This window comes from Candoia aspera, chromosome 2 (genome assembly GCF_035149785.1).
Source record: "Candoia aspera isolate rCanAsp1 chromosome 2, rCanAsp1.hap2, whole genome shotgun sequence".
NCBI classification, from domain to species: Eukaryota; Metazoa; Chordata; class Lepidosauria; order Squamata; family Boidae; genus Candoia; species Candoia aspera.
In genome coordinates, this window is record NC_086154.1 from 185,304,525 (window position 1) to 185,320,297 (window position 15,773).

The following is a 15,773-nucleotide window of genomic DNA, read 5'->3' on the forward strand; positions in this document are numbered from 1 at the left end:
TGAGTTTCCTAAGTTGTCTACCATATCCCTCATCCTTCAGGCCACCTAGAAATATACTAAATAAGATCATAACTGGAATGAATGAATCAAGCATACCAGTAATTTACATTTTAGGCATTTAAGCTGCTTTCTCCCTTACTTTTCCCAAAAGGCATTCTCCAAGGCTCGAAGGCCCCTCTCCCCCCATCTCTGCAGGGAGTAAGCCATTGTAATGAAGACTTCAATGGATTTCCCTGGGGTCAATCCATGCACAGAAATGCACAAAAGTTCCCTTCAGGAATTTCAACTTTTCAGACATTGTTATCATATCTGCAGGATTCTGCCAGTTGCCTGCAATTATCATGAATCATTCAAGTCTATGCTATAATGGCAGCAGAAATACTGACAGATAAGTAAATTGGCCAGAAAAAAAATATGCTTCCAAAAATTACAAGTGCAAGATGATGCTAAGATTTAATCAGGGGAAGAAGACAAAGTAGTGTCTAAATTATGGTTATACATCTGCTTTATATTCAAAATCAAAGAAGTAGATGCCAAAAACAGATTCATAATATAGACAAACGTGTAAGAAAACTGCAGATGCCTCTGCCAAATGGGAGAATCAAATATCTCCATGTGCAGAGAAATGAGTTGCCATTGTCCCTATGATGCTCGTTTTGAAAAGGTAATGAGTTAATGAAATCACTATAGCGATATTTTATATTAGAAAAAAAATCAACACACTGGGCATCAGAATTAAATAGCCACTTTGGAGGCTGTAGAAACACTTTAGGGGAACCATTTCAAAATCAGTAACGATAAAACTCTTAAGAACTCCTATTGAGTTAAGTCCTTTTAACGAACAGACTGATCCATGAATACAATTCCAGTGTAACTCATGTTGACAGCTACTGAAACATAATCTGATTATATGTTGAGTGAAAATGACACTTCTCCACCTCCACTTTAGAAAACACTGATCTCAATAACTAGACAAAACAATTCATCTGGAGAATATATACAGGGGAAAGAAAAAATGGAAAAAAAATCCTGAAATTGGGAGAAATCCTAAATATGTATTTACAAATTAATTGAAAAAAAATAATCAACTCATCCTACAACAAGAAAAATAAATGGAAATGATACTGAATGTGTGCCTTCTCTGTCTGTTTTAGTTAAAAATGATATCAACAGCCTTTATTTTGAAAAAAAAATCATTAAGAAATTATTAAACTAGAGAAGTTCTTATAAATGACTATTATCTTAACAGTATATGTCACTTTAGACTGTAACCTCAAACACTATTATAATTTACATCAAGGTCCAGAACATGGCCAGTGAGATGATGGCAACATACTGACACTTATCAAATCTACAGGAGCAGATCTTAGCACTATTAATTAGTAAGTACATATATTACCACTGTTAGTAGTATGAGGCTGAAATTCCATATTCATTCATCTGGGAATAAGTTCTAAATTTTGTCATGGTCTCAATGAATTCCTGCTTAGTATGAATTCCTTTCTGGAGGAATTACATACCAACATTAAGTCTGTAAAATAGGACTATACATAGGAACTCTATACAAAGGAACCAACCTTGGGTTACTCACAGTCTGCAAATACTTTCAGTAACCTAGTTATAAATCATGTTAAAATCCAACAAAGAGATGCCAATGTTCTAGATGATTTCATTTCTCTTCTTTTCCTTCCCCTCATGTTGTCTGTCCAGTTTGTTAAACAATGTATTGCTAAAAAAAAAAACAGTGCAATAATAGACCTATCCAGAAACCAGGACTGAAAAATCCATGTTTGATCTACAAATATGATTTGGGGGGGGGGGAGTAAAATGCAAATTTCCTGGCTTAGAAAAAGAATTTAACTGTTTAAAAAAGTTTAACAAAGCAGAAAGTCTAGTATTAAACTGGGTACAGAAATGCAGAAGGAAGGGGCAGAAGGGAAAATGCTTATATAGAGCAAATTCATATTACAAAAAAACAAGATATTTAGATTGATTCAATGTGTCTATGAATTTTTTAAAAAAGTTTGGTGAGCATCCTTAAATGAAGGTCTGAGAGTCAGTTTGGTGTAGTGGTTAAGGCATCAGGCTAGAAATCTAGTCCCTTAGGCAGGAAGCCAGCTGGCTGACCTTGGGCCAGTCTGTCTCTCTTTCAGCCCTAGGAAGGAGGCAAGGGCAAACCACTTCTGAATAACTTTGTCAAGAAAGCTGCAGGGACTTGTCCAGGCAGTCACCAGGAGTCAACACTGACTCAAAGACACACACACACACACGACAGACATAGGAAACCTGTGGTCATCCAAATATTGTTACAGTGCATCTTCCATCAATCCTAACCAGCATGGTCAATGACTTGAGATGATAGAAGTTGTATTCCAGGGGTGGGTAACTTTTTCCTGGCTGGGGATACTGTAATAGATGAGACAGTTGTGTGGAACATAATAAAATGGTATCATACAATTGGGCGAGGCCAGATTGTAGGGGGAACTTTTAAGGAGAATTTGGCTTTTTAAACAAATTATACTGAGCCTATTTTAGGATATACATTACAGTTTTTAAGTGTTTTCTCCTTCAAAATGACAAGAAAGTTCTGATTATCAGCAGTTGTGTATACAGAAGGGATACTGAAAGGTGGAAAAAATGGGGTTCGGTTGCCATATATGGCTCTTGGGACTCAGCTATTCAACCCTATTGTACCAATAACTTCTGGTGAATAATAGGAATCGCATTCCTCTGCTAAAGTCTCAGTAAAGGTAACTAAGAAAAAGGAATAATATTTAATAATAGACTAACATTTAATAATAATGTCTTAATGAAATATACTGATTTAATAAATTCTTATATTAGAGATTTGTAGTAACAAGCTAAAATATGCTGCCCATTAAATGGGGAAAACTTTCAGGCAATCAAAATGTTCTGAATACATTAGTTAATCAGTTAACCAATTGAGCCACACATAAATATATGGCAGATATGGCAGATACCATTAGTTTCCCAAACCTTAGTATGTACTTCATTCTTTGTTCAGTTGCGGCTCAGTTGCTGGAACTCCATAGTTTCAATGAACAAGGGAGTTTCTTTCTATAGATCTGCCAGAAGGTGATGCAACATTATATATTAAACATATTTTCTGGAGGTATTTGGAATGAAAATAGCTTTAATGGTCATTATGAGCACCTACCAAAAAATTCAACTCATATAATGGGAAAAGAGAAAGATGAAACTTGCAACAAAGAACAAGATGCCTTGTAGAATACACATCAGCTTTTGTTAGTTTGTTTCCCAGATGAGGATTCATAAAATTAGTCCTATACAGTCTCTCAGTATGAGAGTGGTAGTAACAGCAGTAGTAGTTATTACAAGCACACAAGTTCATTGTGTGATCCATTTTAAAAGGGACCTACTTTGCTCCTAAGCATTTTTTAAAACTTGTTGATTATAGGATCTGTTGTTGTCTGGATTTAAGACTGTGAAAGGTCCCCTGTGCAAGCACCAAGTCATGTTTGATCCTTTGGGGGGACGCCGCTTTCACGACATTTTCTTGGCAGACTATAGCGGGGTGGTTTGCCATTGCCTTCCCCAGTCGTCGCCTTCCCCAGCAAGCTGGGTACTCATTTTACCGACCTCAGAAGGATGGAAGGCTGAGTCGACCTGAGCCGGCTACCTGAGAATCCAGCTTCCGTTGGGATCGAACTTGGGTCGTGGGGAGAATTTTCGGCTGCAATACTGCCGCCTACCACTCTGTGCCACACAAAGCTGGGTTTAATCTTTAATCTTTAATTTTTTTCTTCCTCCAGGGTAAGTATACCTAATTCCTTCTGACTGCCCTCCCCGGATCTGTCTTTCAAACACCACAGCATCTTAAGTTGCTCTTTGATACTTTCCAATTTGCCAACATCCCTTACATATAGAACTAAGATGAAATATTGATCTACTATGGGAGAAAATGCCTATTATGAACCTTAGATCAGAATAATTATATAAAGGAAGGGAAGAGATACAATAACATTTAATTCACGTTTGCTAAACATCATTGTTGCAAAGATATGCCACCGTTACATGAAAGTTAAAAAAGGAATAATTCTCTTAAAATTAAGTAGAAGAAGGTGTGTTTGTTTATTGCGGGGTGCTGGTACTAAACTGGAATGCTCATTGTATGTATATACGTCATTACTATTGTAAACCGTCCAGAGTCCCTCTTCTGGGGGGAGATGGGTGGTAGCAAAATTTGAAAATAAATAAATAAAATAAAATAAAATAAAATAAACATCTAATCAAATAATCCCTATCTAAAAAGGTCAAGAAATTTTTCAAAATAATAAACGTATCCACAGAACACCACACTCAATGATGGCTTTCAGAGGGCCCGTATGCTCCTCTAGTGCAGAGGTGCACAATCAGCAGATTAGGACCACATATAGCCACCTATCCAAACTGTCCTGCTGAACTGCATCATTTATGTGATAGCATGGGTGCATTATTAAACACATGCTGTATGCACATATTATATTTATAATAAAATATATTAATTTAATTGTAATACAATTCGATTTTCAAATAAATTTTAATTTTAAACAAATTTATGTTTTCTCCAGCATACATCCTCAAAGCTTTAAATTGGACCCTCAGTCTGAAAATGTTGGAGGAAAATTCAGAGAGTGCCTTGGACTGCAAGGTGATCAAACCAGTCCATCCTCCAGGAAATAAAGCCAGACTGCTCACTTGAGGGAATGATATTCAAGGCAAAACTGAAGTACTTTGGCCACATAATGAGAAGACAGGACACCCTGGAGAAGATGCTGATGCTAGGGAGAGTGGAAGGCAAAAGGAAGAGGGGCCGGCCAAGGGCAAGATGGATGGATGATATTCTAGAGGTGACGGACTCGTCCCTGGGGGAGCTGGGGGTGTTGACGACCGACAGGAAGCTCTGGCGTGGGCTGGTCCATGAAGTCACGAAGAGTCGGAAGCGACTAAATGAATAAACAACAACAACAGTCTGAAAAAGATTGCCCATCTAGAGCACTGCCACACTGGAAGGCATCAACTTGAAGAAGCTTCCTCCAGAATTGTTCTCCAGTCTACAAACTGTAGTGGAATCATCCTAATTAAACACTAGCATAAAGTTCCTCTATAAAGTTCCTCAGTTTTATGTGTTTATAGTTATGCTCTTATCACAGAACAACTTTATGCATGACATCTGGCCCCCCAGTGTCCTCTAAGCTGAAACACCATAAAAAAAGATTAATGCTCTTTTTTTAAATCAAAACCTAAATCAAGGCAGTTATTCACCAAGGTAGTATAATAGCATTGATGATTATCGTAGTTTGGGTCACGGTATTATTTCCAGCTCAGTGGGGTTCATTCACCAATCATGATTTGCAGCCAGTCAGCCAGGCTTCTCCGTTGGTGGTTGGGCTCCCCCTGTTCATGACAGACAAAGTCAAAATTTCCCTAGCCTTCAAAGTTACTGATCTTTTCCAAATGCCCTTGGAATTTTGTTGAGATACAGTAAATCAATAGCATTTTCGAGAGAGAGAGAGAGAGAGGAGGGAGGGAGGGAGGGAGAGAAAGATCAGGTTTTTTAAAAATTATTTTTAAAACTCTAATTTTATAGTTTTACAAACCATCTCACACTTATCTAATAATAATCTCAAATTAGCTGAGGTATTAATAACCAGGTTATCAAAGGTACAGTATATCCTCATTCAAGGCACAGGATATACTCAGAAAAATAGACCCATTTATCTTATTTCCATAGGAAAGAAAACATGATATATTTTAAATTCTGCATATTGTAAAGACAAAATTTATTGGGTATAAATGCTGCATTAGCTTATACCAGTGACTTCCTGGTATAAGAGAAAGTTTATTTTAGAGCTGTATAGTCTTTCCCAGACATTTATTCATGGAAAGAACATTAGTGGTAAAGAAAAAAGCTTCCCAGTAAAAAACAGCTGATCTTACCCTGAACTGTGAAGGGAAAGGTTAACCTGGGTTGGCAACATTTAATGGTGGGAAAAAACCAATCTGGTAACTGGACATGGCCTGAACATTTGGGAACTGATGATCTGGAGGAGAGATGGTAATTGGTAGTCCTCCAAATGTTACTGAACTCCAGCTTCCATCCACTCTAGGCAGTATAGCCAGTCATCAGAGAGCATGGCAGCTGTAATCCAATAACATCTGAAGATCATGTATTGCTCATCCTGAATTTAGAGACAGAGTTTAGTAGAATCTGGTAAATGGAACAACTCAGTTCTAAAATTAAGTATTTCCCAACACTAGGTCGTTTAAGTAAACAAAACCAGGAAAAAAAAGACAGGGGGAGTCCCAAAGCTAGCTTTGTGGGATGGATTGTGGACAAGGAAGATGGCAGACAGCTAAGTAACACAGATTGAAAGCAAAACCAAAATTTTCTTTCTCTGTCTGGCTGAGAATTCTAACTAGGAGTTGAAATGGATGGAATAGATTTTCATTTAATGTAAAGCTGTAGTAAAACTCCAGAGTTTCATAAGCTATAAAAGCTCAAAATACTTCCTAAAAGGTACCACTCAATTCTTGGAAGGGTTCTCCAATCGAACATGCAGACGTCCCTTCAGAGAGAAGCTTCTACAGAAAAGATATTTTGGAACCTTCGGATTACTGGGTCACTCAAGGCCCAGAGAAGACTCTCTACTTTGGAGACACACTTTAAGTTTCTGAGCTTCTCCCATGTGATATGTTCCATCACATCTGTCCTTAAACCACTATTGTACTTGTGTATATATACAGTACATACAGAAAACAAAAACACACAGCATCTACTGTAGTATTTGAACACATGTGTCAGTCTCTATATAAAAAGTTGCTATTTTTATTATAAAATATAAAATAAAAATTTTGATACTCAGCATTAAGGAAGTTAACAGTAACCTATCATTTCTTAATACAAAGATACACTTTAAACACACACACACCCACTTACAGGCAACTTTATAATAGAGGTAAAATTAGATAAGAAAGCATTATATCTGATTCAGAGAAAGGAAAATATTCAAACACCAAACTGCTGATTTAGGCAGTATATTTATTTATATATTCATACTTATGTAACCCACCCCATAAAGTTAAACACAACATTCTGAGTTTGTAACAGTGAAGCCAATCAGAAATGTAGCATCTCAGCACCACGCTATTAAAATATCTTTAGAATGTAATATAAAAATCCATCCCCAATTTAAAATATAGGGACACTCTTTAGGGACACTGTTATCCATACTGAAGCATTTCGATAATAAATTTTATTTTAACACACTTCACTTCAAATCCAGATGTTTTATTGGCTCTTTCTGCAAGAATTAGTTTTCTGGAATAATGAAACATAGCAGCAACACTGAGAATCAGCTATTGTAAACGTTCTCATGTTGTACAAAAATCAAAATTATTCTTTTTTTCCAAATTACTTTTTTTTAATGTAAACAAATGCAAAGGTAATAACAGCACTACAGTAATGATCTTAGTATGGTGCATTTCCGGGGAATGGCTAATTCTGTTTTGTGATAAATGGCCTGCAGTGAACTCTTTCTCTCGGTCATGAATCCCCAGGAAATGCCCAGTGTCTGGATAGTTATTGCTCAATTGTACATTGCTGTTATTTGAGAACACAACACCCTCTAGGAGTCGCAGAAGATGAAAGCGGTTTTGTTCCTCAATATGGGGGCACCTATTAGTTCTGACACAACAGAGCGATAGCTGATCAGAAAGCATCGTTGTAACTCCAGGCAGTGTTCAAAGGCTGTGGGTGCAAACAGTCTTTGTAAGTTTGTTTTAAACTTTGTGCTTATTGTTCCTTCCTTTATTGTTGTTTTAGCATGAATAGATCATTTCCATCTCTAAGAACTAACAAGGATTTAATGTCACAGATTTCAGGACTACTGACAGTGTCTTTTTCATGCTTCTGAGCAACAGAACACGCTGATTTGATATACACTTTTAACATGAAAATGCTTTAATTATCCTTGCCAAAGCTGAGAATGGGCATGAATAGATACATACAAGAGTACATTGTTAGTGACATCATTTGCATATAGAAAAAGAGAATTTCATATCCCTTTCTGTTAGAAGCAAAGCTCATAAAAGAAAATACAATGGGTTTATATGAGTCCAGTAGTTACTGTCAGAGGTCATTTTAACTTGCATGAAGATCTGAAATGTATTTTATAGTACATACTAACCCTCTTGTGTATGACCATTCTGAACTACTCTCCAGAAAGTTGGGAGGAAAAATGAGTTAATTCTTGACAGATCTCAGCCCAAACTGCAACTACCTCAGTTGAGAGCCAAACTAGATGTGATTATTCCTAAAAATGGCATTCATAATTGTATAAATGTCTCAAGGAGGGGGGGGGGGGAGGGAGGGAGGGAAGAAGGAAGGAAGGAGAAGAGACAGTCCAGACTGGGATCAACAGGTTTCAAGAAAAATTGTTCACTATAGTGAGAAAATTCCCTTGAGCAACTAGAAATTGTTATGGTGATTTGATTAATTATACTGTATTATTATATATTGTTTTTTGTCTTTACCCCAACTGATAGAGGGGAATTGTACTCTGCTCAGAGTCGGTTATAATGGAAACAACCTAAAACCCTGTAAAACAAACACAAAGTCCTCTTACACGATATTTTCTCAAGCCTTGGTACTTAATGTTGTGAAGGAGCTCTACCAGCTTGCCACAATGTACAAATACCAACTCATGAGAATTTTTCTTTTCCTTTTCTTTTTTTTTGAGGCTTGGAATGACCATACGCTACAAAACAAAAAAAGAGTACATTGTGCTACAGAAGAACTCAGATCAAATGCAACATTCAAAAGGTAACTCTCACTAAAATAGACACGCACTGTCATTCTGCTTAGGAAAACAAAGAGAGATGGAGGGGAATGAAAAAAAAGAGGGGAAAGACAAGATACATTCACTGGAATGACTTTTGTCCACTGATACAGCATTTATATCTAAGTCACTACAAATCAGAGATCAAACCCTAAACCCTAAACATAAATGCAGAAAAAGGCCTAAGTGACATTTTAATATTGAAATAATTGCTGCCCAAGTTTTAGGGCTGCAATAGGCATCATTCATCACAATGGTTTGCAAAAAAGTCCAACAACTACGTCCTATCCAATGTTGTACCGCTAAATGTTTCCTTTTCTATTTTAATAATCGCTTGAGTTTATCTGAAGATGTTACAACGTATTAGAGTATTATTCAACTAGGATTAAAGTGAGCCCAAAGAACACATTATGGCCCTGCCATGTCTTCAAATGAGGAAGATGGGAAGGAAGTAGAGCCAGAAGAATCAAGTGGCAGATGTATTGGAACCAGTGATCCTGTTCTTATACTGACAGATGATCCAGCAAGTTCACAGGATCCTCTGCTGTATCCACACCTGACAGTAACTCAGAAATACAGTCATTTATTCCTAGGCAGAGGAAGTTAATGAGGGTCCAGGATGAGAAAACTGGTCTTTACAGATCTGAGAGGCTAGCTAAAAAGGCATATGACTGCTTGGCAGTTGTGCACTGAATGGAATCTCAGCATGGCTTACCAACTGCTCTCACTTACACTGGAAAGTGCTGAGAATTTATCTAAAATTCAGCTCTTGCCTATGAATACCATGCTTGGCAGTGTTTGGATCTTGGATTTCGTCTCACCTGGTCACTTGCTTCTCCCTTGGATTTGTCACTTAACTGATAGTTTACCAACCCAGATTTGTGCCTTGCCTGTTGGACCACAAGGATATTCTTTCCTCAGAGTAATAGGACTTTTTCAAAATCTTTTACATCTATTAGCTTGTAGAAGAACTGCAACCACTTATATATAGCTAATCACAGATCTATAATTGGTAATTTATTACTTGGAAGGCAGCTTGCTGGCACAGAAAAGGATACCAATAATACGAAGTATAATACAAAAGGTATAAGAGGGATTTTAAAGGCTCATACAAGGTTAAGGTCAATTGGTGCCAAGGGCCTGAATTCTTAAAATCACTGTTTTATTCCCAATACCAGCATTCTGACATGGATGAAGCTTTAATTCCTGTAACTCCCTTTCTTACTCAAACTCAAGATCATTTGATACCAGAGATTTTAAAAAACTGAATTGTAACTATATAATTAAAAGCAAGATTAAAAGTTGGCTGTAGTGGCTTTTGTTATCATAATGTTATATTCTTTTCCTCCAAATATCCAGAATCATTGGTGCTCCTGAAGAATATGGTATGAAACTGCCCCCATGCTTTTTTTCTAAATGGCACCTTTGTGTTTCACTATGTCTACCTGTGCCTAACAGGAAGCATATGGAATAAATCTCAAAGAGTAGATTGTAAGTCTCCAAGGAAAAGATTTTTCAGCCAAAAGAAGCTTAGTTTCTGCTTTTTTTAATGCATAAAAATATCTTGCTTCAGTTTAATAGCAAAGTTATTTTAAGAATGCCCAAGAAACAATTTTCTTCTTCTTGTCAAATTCACTAGGTGATGTAATTTGTCATCGTCACAGTTTTCACTGTGTTATTCTGTTCTGTCAGTTCTCCCTTCATTTTTGCCTTTCTGTATGTCTTCTCTCTGGTCAAAGCCTGATAAATGAAGGATCAAGGAATAAACCACACAGAATTGCTTCCAGGAAAGAAAAGACTATAAACACACACACACAGACAAAGTTAGCTTTTTCCTTTCTGAAACTTGGCCTGCCTGGTAATAGTTCTCACATGAAATCTATTATAGACCAGGACATGAAGGTTCATAGAAAATATGCTGGCTTCTGTTGAATTATGTTGGCAAAAAAAAAAAAAAGGATTTGCCAAGACTTAGCAAATATGGTTTGGCAAAGACTACTCTGTATGTTTTCCAGGCTTGACATGAGAAGCAAAGAACACTGTAAGTCTCATTAAATAGATCTATTATTTAAATGCATGAAGAGTTAGCTGTCTTCATAAATTACCTCAAAGCAAGCCAGATACTCAGGAGTAATATGAGTGATTCATGAGCAGTATTTTGTACTTCATGTAATCTATTATATTTTAATACAGGACAATCACTGCAGTTAAATCAAATTGCAGTTTATTCTGTGAGATTCAGATTCAAGTGTCTTCCCATGCTGATTGTTACAGTATTCTTCTTTAAAGACATTCTTAAAATTATATAATCACAGAACCCCAGAGTTGAAAGAAACCATAAATCCCTGCTCAGAGCAGAAAATAGAATTAAAACATCCCCAACAGAGGCATTCTAGTCAGAACTTAGCCACTGATGGGAGGCTCACCACCAATCTGAATAATTGGCCCACCCTCATGCTGCTCTTACCATTACTTTTCCCCTTAATATTCAATTGGAATCTGCTTTCCTATAACTTCAAACTATTTTTCTTTCATCAGCTACTTTGAGGTAATAGAGAACAGGTCTTGACCTATTCTGTGACATCCTTTCAGGGATTAGAAGATGCCCAAGACTAAACATTCCCAATGGGTTTAATTTCTTTTCATAGGATTTCATTTCTAGTTCCTTGATTATTTTTCACTGCTCTTCTCTAAACTTGCCCAATGAAATAATGATGTGATATTATTACAAAACCATGTTAACTTCTGCTAAGCGCTGCATAGTTTTCAAGATTCTTATAGATTGATAGCTCTATAATCTTCCCAGCTATCAGTGTCAGAATTCCTGGTCTGTAATTCCCTAGATCTGCTCTTTACTCCCTTTTGAAGATGCGGACATTTTGCCTCCTTCAGTTATCTAGCACTTCATTTTCCAAGGTTTCTCAAGGATAAGAGACTGGGGCTCAGACAGACTGAAGCCCACATATGCTTCAAAGCATCTTTTTGCCTCTTAATCCAAAGCACTGCACAGTCTTCCGACACATCTCTCTCTCTCTCTCTCTCTTTTTGTTTTTGTTTTCAGATGTTCACTAAGAGATTTATTTATTTAGTTGATTTGTATCGCCAACCGTCTCAACAAGTGACTCTGGGCAGCTTTTGGGCTTTCACATTAGCTTCTATTGGCATCTATATTTTTTTTCACAATGAAATTGTTTGCAATTGTGTTTTTAGTATTTCTTTTTAAAATTCTGAGTTCCATTTCTAATTAGCTTCTCTGATCACTGAATCCTATTTATCATTGCTCTGAATTTTAATAAAATATGCTTTCTTGCAGTCTGGGATACCTGTTCAATGCACTCAGCTATAACTAGACTCTCTCCTTCAAAATGAGTGTGATTTCTCATGACTTCAAGGATGCATCCATGCAGTTTTCTTGGTAACAGCACAGAAGTAGTTTGCCATTCCCTTCTTCCAGGATATTTTTCAACTTCCTAGCCTAGCCTACAGCCCTGTCATTTCCTGATAATCTCCCATACAAGTACTAACCAGGCTTATGAGCCCAGATAAAATAAGCCAGCTTTAGTTTCCCTTAAAATGAAGAACATTTATGGTCTCTTTCCCTCAATGTTCCTCTTATTTCCACTTTCTCAGCTAATACCTGCAGAAAAATAAATCTCACTCCCATCACTTGAGGGTTATCACCACCCTCATTGTAGTACTTTAATGACCAAAAGATGTTTTTCATAGTTCAGCATCAACTACAAAAAAAAAAGGTCTCCTCCAGCACTTGTGTTTCTCCATTGAATTCCTTCCCTAACAATTCAGTTGTAGCTCCCTCATATCAGAGGTACTTAATGTAAGATTGTATTTAGAGGCTGTTCTCCTGGTACCCCTACTATCAAGACTAGTAGATGGCTGTAAAGAAAAAAATGTTTCTGATTATGATACAGTACACAAGCTACATAAAGCTATCCTGGAGCAGTTAGACTAGATTCTGCTTTGCGGTCCTTCCAACGGCTTTTTATTTTCCATACCTTTTAAAATTTTCATAAACCTCATTTTTTAAAAAAAACAAGCAGTTCTCACATTTTAACTGTCAAAAATTTCTGCTTTTTAGATGACTGGTTAGTTAATTATATTACCTGCTGCTGGAAACTTTAATATTCCATTTTCTTCTTTTATAGCTTATAATTGTACCTTAATGTTTCACTGATGGTTCTAATTCTAAGCCATCTGCAAAAACTCACTGGGTGTCATATAAATACAAAAAATAAGAATTGTGCCTACATATGAAGTGGGAGGGCCGGTGTGGTTCTTTGAAGTTGCTATTTCTAAATTGCTTCAGTAATTTAGGACATACAATGAAAGTGAATGACTTCTACTGCTGCAATGGAAGTGAACTATTCAGCTATTCAACAGTGTTCCTATTACTTTTATACACTCTCCTTTTCTTGTACTTCTGAGTTCTGGCTCTTTCATAATGATCAAGACCAGGAACAGCCCCCTAGTTTATCTCACTGTCCTGGATTCCCTGTATTTATTTCCAGCTGCACCATCCACAGTATGAGATGCCACAGGATCCCAGATGCCACGGCAGCTTACATTCAAACATCTTCATGGTCATATAACCAACAGTACCACAATCCCAAGTAACATTTTCCTCGTTCCACTTATACTCTCTCCTCGCCCATCTTTAGACAAAGCTACCACTTGCTGCTGTTCTCCAAAACCAATTCAATATTACTAGCTAACAAAAGAATTGAGGAAACCTAAATACTCCTGTAATTGATATTCCAGGTGTTACAAACTATATCCCCATCCCTGAAGAAAAAAAAAAAAAGCATGGAGGAAAATAGGTCCTTGGGCATTAAGATAAGACCAGAATCAAAATAAAAGGATTTTTTTAAAAAAAATCAAGGCACAATTGCAACGTATATATCAAGAACAACACTTTTCAGAGCCAATCCATGAATGATTGAAATATAATTTTATGACAACTCTGTAGTAACTTCCTGTTTCAATCAGGTGACACAAGATCTAGGAGTATTCCAGTCTCATTTTTTAAAAAGTTAACTTAGTTAACCAAATTAAGATACTGTATTCATAGCCCTTGAGTTCAGTTGGAATGATTTTTTGCTAAACATAAATTGGACTGCAGCCTTCATTTTACTGTTTTTAAAGAAATATTAATGCTTAAAAATGCCTCAGTTGTTTTAAATGAAGTTTTGGGTTTCTTTTCAATGACCGAGATAATAAGATAAACTTTATAATGAGCAAAGCCAAATCTTTTTGTTTGTTTTTGGCACTTTTTAATTTGGTCATTCTTTAACCATCTTGAATATATTTAAGTTATACATTAGTGGCTTTACAAACTGTACACAGAGACTGAAGCTACAGCTATTAAGAGAACAACTGCTATCTAAAACATCTGGGCCTCAAAGATAAGCCGTTCAAGGCTGACTAGAAAGCAACATAAATGAGTCCTGCAACTACAGATAATAATAGCAGGGGCTGGGGCAACCACAGAAATGGAGATCTTAGGCAACAGATCACATCTCCGCCATAGGTAAACTCAATATATTTGTACTTATCTTGTATAGACTGGCAAAAATATATGACACATTGAGGAGAATTTTATTTCCGTTTAAACCTACAGATTGGTCAAAAAATGACAAGCACATTGTTGGCAGGTCTCAGTGCAACTTATTATCTGAAAAAGTAAGAAGTGGCATCTGTCAGTGGATGACTAATGAATGAGGAGCTTATTTAACATGAATGAAACATGGGATTTTATTCCAATAGCAACTATTAGAAAGGAACGATGAACAAAACATGCAATATATGAAGGAGAAAAATAGCCCTCAGTAAACTGTACCTCAGCTTGACAAAGTGCATGAAGTCCTTGTAAGACTAAGGCAGCAGGTGTGGCTTGGTCAGGTTTTGTGCATTCATTCAGTACCTGGGAAATTGCAGCCAGCATATCTGCTCCATGTTGGTAAGGCCTAACAAGATACAAAAGTTATCATGTAATTACAGAAAATGAACGTAATTGCATGGCTATGCCAAGTTCTACAACTTCAGAAGCAAAAGACTCTGTCTCTTTCTACATTGTGTAGAAGGGGAATCTGTGGCCCTCCATATATTATTAACATACCATACCAAGCACTGGCCATGACGGATGGGGCAGCTGGAAACTGAAGTTCAGCTTCAACTAGAAGGGCATAATTCACCACCCCTACCATAAGGGAGAACATAAAAATGCTTGGTGCCAGGAAAGCTATAATCTTCCATGACATTTTAAAATTCCTGGTTCATTCATCTTTATTATATTATTTTATTCTTTTTTCATATTCTCTCTTATATTTATGTATTTTCTTTAAAGTATCTAATTAAAAAAGTGAACATTACTATAATGTGTGACACCAACCACTGCTCTGTGGTTCAACATTAAGTGTAAGTGGAGTCCTTGGTGCTCTCTGAGCCTTGTTTTCTTGCAGACGTTTCATTGCCAGACTAGGCAAGATCTTCAGTCGCACTGAAGATGTTGCCTAGTCTGGCAATGAAATGTCTACAAGAAAACAACAAGGCTCAGAGAGCACCAAGGACTCCACAGTTCAACCCTGAGCTACAGGTATTCCCTTCGATTAAGTGTAAGCTCAACTGTTGTACCTTATTCAATAAACCATGACTGTATTATGCTTTAGTGACAACTCCAGTAACAGTACAACTTGTGGAAAAGGCATGAAATAAATTGAATTCATTCTCAGACATGACAGATTCATTAAGGATTTAGTTACATCTTATCCAATTTTTCAGACAAATACTATATCCTGAACAACTTGCATCAATTGAAAGGTGTTCGGCCTAGGACAGCTGAATATGAGTTGAAGGAATCCTGTGAAGAAGCAGATGGGGAAAAGGGACTGGGCTTGT

General features: G+C 36.8%; 1 protein-coding gene across 2 annotated transcripts in view; it reads right to left on the bottom strand.

Annotated features, from left to right (window-relative positions):
- The window catches only part of FOCAD (focadhesin), a 153,567-nt gene that overhangs the window by 87,266 nt on the left and 50,528 nt on the right, over positions 1 to 15,773 (bottom strand). For both annotated transcript variants that reach the window (XM_063295015.1, XM_063295016.1), the window contains one exon: positions 14,716 to 14,842. In XM_063295015.1, the coding sequence (XP_063151085.1) occupies positions 14,716 to 14,842 (127 nt within the window). The remainder of the gene's footprint in view (positions 1 to 14,715; positions 14,843 to 15,773) is intronic.